Source organism: Salmo salar, unplaced genomic scaffold (assembly GCF_905237065.1).
Source record: "Salmo salar unplaced genomic scaffold, Ssal_v3.1, whole genome shotgun sequence".
Lineage (NCBI taxonomy): Eukaryota > Metazoa > Chordata > Actinopteri > Salmoniformes > Salmonidae > Salmo > Salmo salar.
Genome location: NW_025549707.1, coordinates 71,431 through 77,381, shown reverse-complemented (window position 1 = coordinate 77,381; position 5,951 = coordinate 71,431). Strand labels below are relative to the sequence as shown.

General features: G+C 42.2%; 1 protein-coding gene across 1 annotated transcript; it reads left to right on the top strand.

The window, feature by feature from the left end:
• Positions 1-252: 252 nt before the first annotated feature.
• On the top strand, positions 253-4,168 carry LOC106597196 (intelectin; the record flags this gene model as incomplete). The annotated part of the gene is given in 3 exon segments (XM_045713472.1): positions 253-370; positions 2,457-2,539; positions 2,986-4,168. Coding segments are annotated over 3 exon segments (354 nt in total), but the record flags the coding sequence as incomplete, so codon positions are not given.
• Between the last annotated feature and the right edge of the window lie 1,783 nt (positions 4,169-5,951).

Genomic DNA, 5,951 nt, shown 5'->3' with positions numbered 1-5,951 from the left:
TCACACCCGCACACACACAAACACACAGTACAATTTACACGTTCTTGTTCATTTCACTTACACAGGTGTTTGAGGTGGTTCGGTCCACATTTGCGTTATGAATAACTTTGACAAACTAATGCATCAAGCTGATGCCTAGGCTTTAGCTCAGCAGGTTAACACAGTCTGAGACCCCCCCCCCCCCAGTGGGTCAAACAGATGGGTGCTTGATGAAGCTCAACATGAATGACATGTTGTGTTCTGATATCCCAGACCCACCCAGTGAGATACAACGTGGGGTCTTGCAGCAACAGAGGACCATCCATTCCTGTTGTCTATGACCATGGAGACACAGAAACCACCAGACAGCTGTACGGACCCAGCTCAAGAAGTACGGGCCTCTTTCATTTGATAAACCACGAACAAATGAAAGAGAGCGATGAAATTAAATATATCTGTAGACATACAGTTGAAGTCGGAAGTTTACATACACCTTAGCAAAATACATTTAAACTCAGTTTTTCAAAATTCCTGACATTTAATCCTAGTAAAAATTCCGTTTTAGGTCAGTTAGGATCACCACTTTATTTTAAGAATGTGAAATGTCAGAATAGAAGTAGAGAGAATGATATATTTCAGCTTTTATTTCCTTCATCACATTCCGAGTGGATCAGAAGTTTACATACACTCAATTACTATTTGGTAGCATTGCCTTTAAATTGTTTAACTTGGGTCAAACGTTTCGGGTAGCCTTCCACAAGCTTCCCACAATAACTTGGGTGAATTTTGGCCCATTCCTCCTGACAGAGCTGGTGTAACTGAGTCAGGTTTGTAGACCTCCTTGCTTGCACACGCTTTTTCAGTTCTGCCCACAAATGTTCTATAGGATTGAGGTCAGGGCTTTATGATGGCCACTCCAATACCTTGACTTTGTTGTCCTTAAGCCATTTTGCCACAACTTTGGAAGTATGCTTGGGGTCATTGTCCATTTGGAAGACCCATTTGTGACCAAGCTTTAACTTCCTGACTGATGTCTTGAGATGTTGCTTCAATATATCCACATAATTTTCCTCCCTCATAATGCCATTTATTTTTTGAGGTGCACCAGTCCCTCCTGCAGCAAAGCACCCCCCAACACGATGCTGCCACCCTGTGCTTCATGTTTGGGATGGTGTTCTTCAGGCTTGCAAGCCTCCCCTTTTTCCTCCAAACATAACGATGGTCATTATGACCAAACAGTTCTATTTTTGTTTCATCAGACCAGAGGACATTTCTCCAAAAAGTACAATCTTTGTCCCCATGTGCAGTTGCAAACCGTAGTCTGGCTTTTTTATGGCGGTTTTGTAGCAGAGGCTTCTTCCTTGCTGAGCGGCCTTTCAGGTTATGTCAATATAGGACTAGTTTTACTGTGGATATAGATACGTTTTGTACCTGTTTCCTGCAGCATCTCCACAAGGTCCTTTGCTGTTGTTCTGGGATTGATTTGCACTTTTTGCACCGAAGTACATTCATCTCCAGGAGACAGACTGCGTCTCCTTCCTGAGCGGTATGACGGCTGCGTGGTCCAATGGTGTTTATACTTGCGTACTATTGTTTGTACAGATGAACGTGGTACCTTCAGGAGTTTGGAAATTGCTCCCAAGGATGAACCAGACTTGTGGAGGTCCACAATTCTTTTTCTGAGGTCTTAGCTGATTTCTTTAGATTTTCCCATGATGTCAAGCGAAGAGGCACTGAGTTTGAAGGTAGGCCTTGAAATACATCCACAGGTACACCTCCAATTGACTCAAATGATGTCAATTAGCCTATCAGAAGCTTCTAAAGCCATGACATAATTTTCTGGAATTTTCCAAGCTGTTTAAAGACACATTCAACTTAGCATATGTAAACTTCTGACCCACTGGAATTGTGATACAGTGAATTATAAGTCAAATAATCTGTCTGTAAACAATTGTTGGAAAAATGCCTTGTATCATGCACAAAGTAGATGTCCTAACCGACTTGCCAAAACTACAGTTTGTTAACAAGAAATTTATGGAGTGGTTGAAAAACAAGTTTTAATGACTCCAACCTAAGTGTATGTAAACTTCCGACTTCAACTGTATATATATTTATATTTAAGGGGTTTGTGGTATATGGCCAATATACCACGGCTAAGGGCTGTTCTTAGGCACAACGCAACACAGAGTGCCTGGAGGTGCCTTATTGCTATTATAAACTGGTTACCAACATAATTAGAGAAGTAAAAATAATTGTTTTGACATACCCGTGGTATACGGTCTGATATATCACAGCATCAGCCAATCAGCATTTAGGGCTCGAACCACCCAGTTTCTAAATATATATATATACGCCTGTAGATAACAACAACGTTACTGTCATTAAGTTTATTCAGAAAGGGAATGTGTCTGTGGAATAAATGACGTGGCTCGTAGACGTTTATATAATGTTTCTGTCATATATTTTATCTCCTAAAGATGAGTTCAGAGCCATAAATACCGAACGAGCAGCCACGGCCATCTGCTCTGGGGTCAAACCAATCGGCTGCAACGCTGAACATGTGAGTTCAAAGGAACAATCGTGGTATTTTTTAAGGCAAATAATTATGTGTGTGTGTGTCTGTGTGTGTCTGTGTGTCTGTTTGTGTGTGTCTGTGTGTCTCTGTGTGTGTGTGTGTGTGTGTATCTGTGTCCTGTGAGTGTGTATGTGTGTGTGTCTGTGTGTTTGTGTGTGTCTGTGTGTTTGTGTGTGTGTGTGTCTGTGTGTTTGTGTGTGTGTGTGTCTGTGTGTGTCTCTGTGAGTGTGTATGTGTGTGTTTGTGTGTGTGTGTGTGTGTGTGTCTGTGTGTGCAAGCATTAGATGGCATGCATGTGTCCATCTGTTTCATAGTGTCTGTGTGTGTGTGTGTGTGTGTGTGTGTGTGTGTGTGTGTGTGTGTGTGTGTGTGTGTGTGTGTGTGTGTGTGTGTGTGTGTGTGTGTGTGTGTGTATGTGTGTGTGTGTGTAGTACTGTATAGGTGGTGGTGGACACTTCCCTGAGGCTGCTCCCATACAGTGTGGTGACTTCACTGGCTTTGACGGGAACGGTTACGGGACCAACATAGGCTGGAGTGCGTCCAGGGAGATCACCGAAGCTGCTGTGCTGCTCTTCTACCGTTAAATTCCATCCTAAAACCGTTTACTATGTTCTATACACTGTAAGGAATACAACTATATTGTCCAAAAGAAACTAACCATTCTATGGTATTGAATAGAAAACTAACCATTCTATGGTATTGAATAGAAAACTAACCATTCCATGGTGTTGAATAGAAAACTAACCATTCTCTGGTATTGAATAGAAAACTAACCATTCCATGGTATTGAATAGAAAACTAACCATTCCATGGTATTGAATAGAAAACTAACCATTCCATGGTATTGAATAGAAAACTAACCATTCTATGGTATTGAATAGAAAACTAACCATTCCATGGTATTGAATAGAAAACTAACCATTCCATGGTATTGAATAGAAAACTAACCATTCTATGGTATTGAATAGAAAACTAACCATTCCATGGTATTGAATAGAAAACTAACCATTCCATGGTATTGAATAGAAAACTAACCATTCCATGGTATTGAATAGAAAACTAACCATTCTATGGTATTGAATAGAAAACTAACCATTCCATGGTATTGAATAGAAAACTAACCATTCCATGGTATTGAATAGAAAACTAACCATTCCATGGTATTGAATAGAAAACTAACCATTCCATGGTATTGAATAGGAAACTAACCATTCTATGGTATTGAATAGAAAACTAACCATTCCATGGTATTGAATAGAAAACTAACCATTCCATGGTATTGAATAGAAAACTAACCATTCCATGGTATTGAATAGAAAACTAACCATTCTATGGTATTGAATAGAAAACTAACCATTCCATGGTATTGAATAGAAAACTAACCATTCCATGGTATTGAATAGAAAACTAACCATCTCTGCCATCAACATACGTGTATTAAGATTTGTTGTCGTTTGTTTTATGAAATCCCCTGTTTGATAAATTGTTGTAACGGAAACAACTTCTCTGTGGTTATTATAGAGGTAGCATTAATTCACTGAATGTGCTGTACAAATACAACTGCATATACACTGCTCAAAAAAATAAAGGGAACACTTAAACAACACAATGTAACTCCAAGTCAATCACACTTCTGTGAAATCAAACTGTCCACTTAGGAAGCAACACTGATTGACAATAAATTTCACATGCTGTTGTGCAAATGGAATAGACAACAGTTGGAAATTATAGGCAATTAGCAAGACACCCCCAATAAAGGAGTGGTTCTGCAGGTGTGGACCACAGACCACTTCTCAGTTCCTATGCTTCCTGGCTGATGTGTTGGTCACTTTTGAATGCTGGCGGTGCTTTCACTCTAGTGGTAGCATGAAACGGAGTCTAAAACCCACACAAGTGGCTCAGGAAGTGCAGCTCATCCAGGATGGCACATCAATGCCAGCTGTGGCAAGAAGGTTTGCTGTGTCTGTCAGTGTAGTGTCCAGAGCATGGAGGCGCTACCAGGAGACAGGCCAGTACATCAGGAGACGTGGAGGAGGCTGTAGGAGGGCAACAACCCAGCAGCAGGACCGCTACCTCCGCCTTTGTGCAAGGAGGAGCAGGAGAAGCACTGCCAGAGCCCTGCAAAATGACCTCCAGCAGGCCACAAATGTGCATGTGTCTGCTCAAACGGTCAGAAACAGACTCCATGAGGGTGGTATGAGGGCCCAACGTCCACAGGTGGGGGTTGTGCTTACAGCCCAACACCGTGCAGGATGTTTGGCATTTGCCAGAGAACACCAAGATTGGCAAATTCGCCACTGGCGCCCTGTGCTCTTCACTGATGAAAGCAGGTTCACACTGGGCACGTGACAGACGTGACAGAGTCTGGAGACGCCGTGGAGAACGTTATGCTGCCTGTAACATCCTCCAGCATGACCGGTTTGGCGGTGGGTCAGTCATGGTGTGGGGTGGCATTTCTTTAGGGGGCCGATACAGCCCTCCATGTGCTCGCCAGAGGTAGCCTGACTGCCATTAGGTACCGAGATGAGATCCTCAGACCCCTTGTGAGACCATATGCTGGTGCGGTTGGCCCTGGGTTCCTCCTAATGCAAGACAATGCTAGACCTCATGTGGCTGGAGTGTGTCAGCAGTTCCTGCAAGAGGAAGGCATTGATGCTATGGACTGTCCCGCCCGTTCCCCAGACCTGAATCCAATTGAGCACATCTGGGACATCATGTCTCGCTCCATCCACCAACGCCACATTGCACCACAGACTGTGCAGGAGTTGGCGGATGCTTTAGTCCAGGTCTGGGAGGAGATCCCTCAGGAGACCATCTGCCACCTCATCAGGAGCACGCCCAGGCGTTGTAGGGAGGTCATACAGGCACGTGGAGGCCACACACACTACTGAGCCTCATTTTGACTTGTTTTAAGGACATTACATCAAAGTTGGATCAGCCTGTAGTGTGGTTTTCCACTTTAATTTTGAGTGTGACTCCAAATCCAGACCTCCATGGGTTGATAAATTAGATTTCCATTGATTATTTTTGTGTGATTTTGTTGTCAGAACATTCAACTATGTAAAGAAAAAAGTATTTAATAAGATTATTTCTTTCATTCAGATCTAGGATGTGTTGTTTAAGTGTTCCCTTTATTTTTTTGAACAGTATATATACTGTTCATATCCAGTATTACTGCATGTTAATCCATTGTATACCTTTTGAATTGTAGTGTTGGTTGTTGGCCACTAGGTGTCGGTGGTGATCCAGATAAAGAAATCAAATCAAATTGTATTAGTATTAGTCACATGCGCCGAATACAACAGGTGAAATGTGAAACGCTTACATAGAAAAATCCCCCACCCCCAATTTTTTCTTCAAATAATTAAAGAGCAGCAGTAAAATAACAATAGTGAGA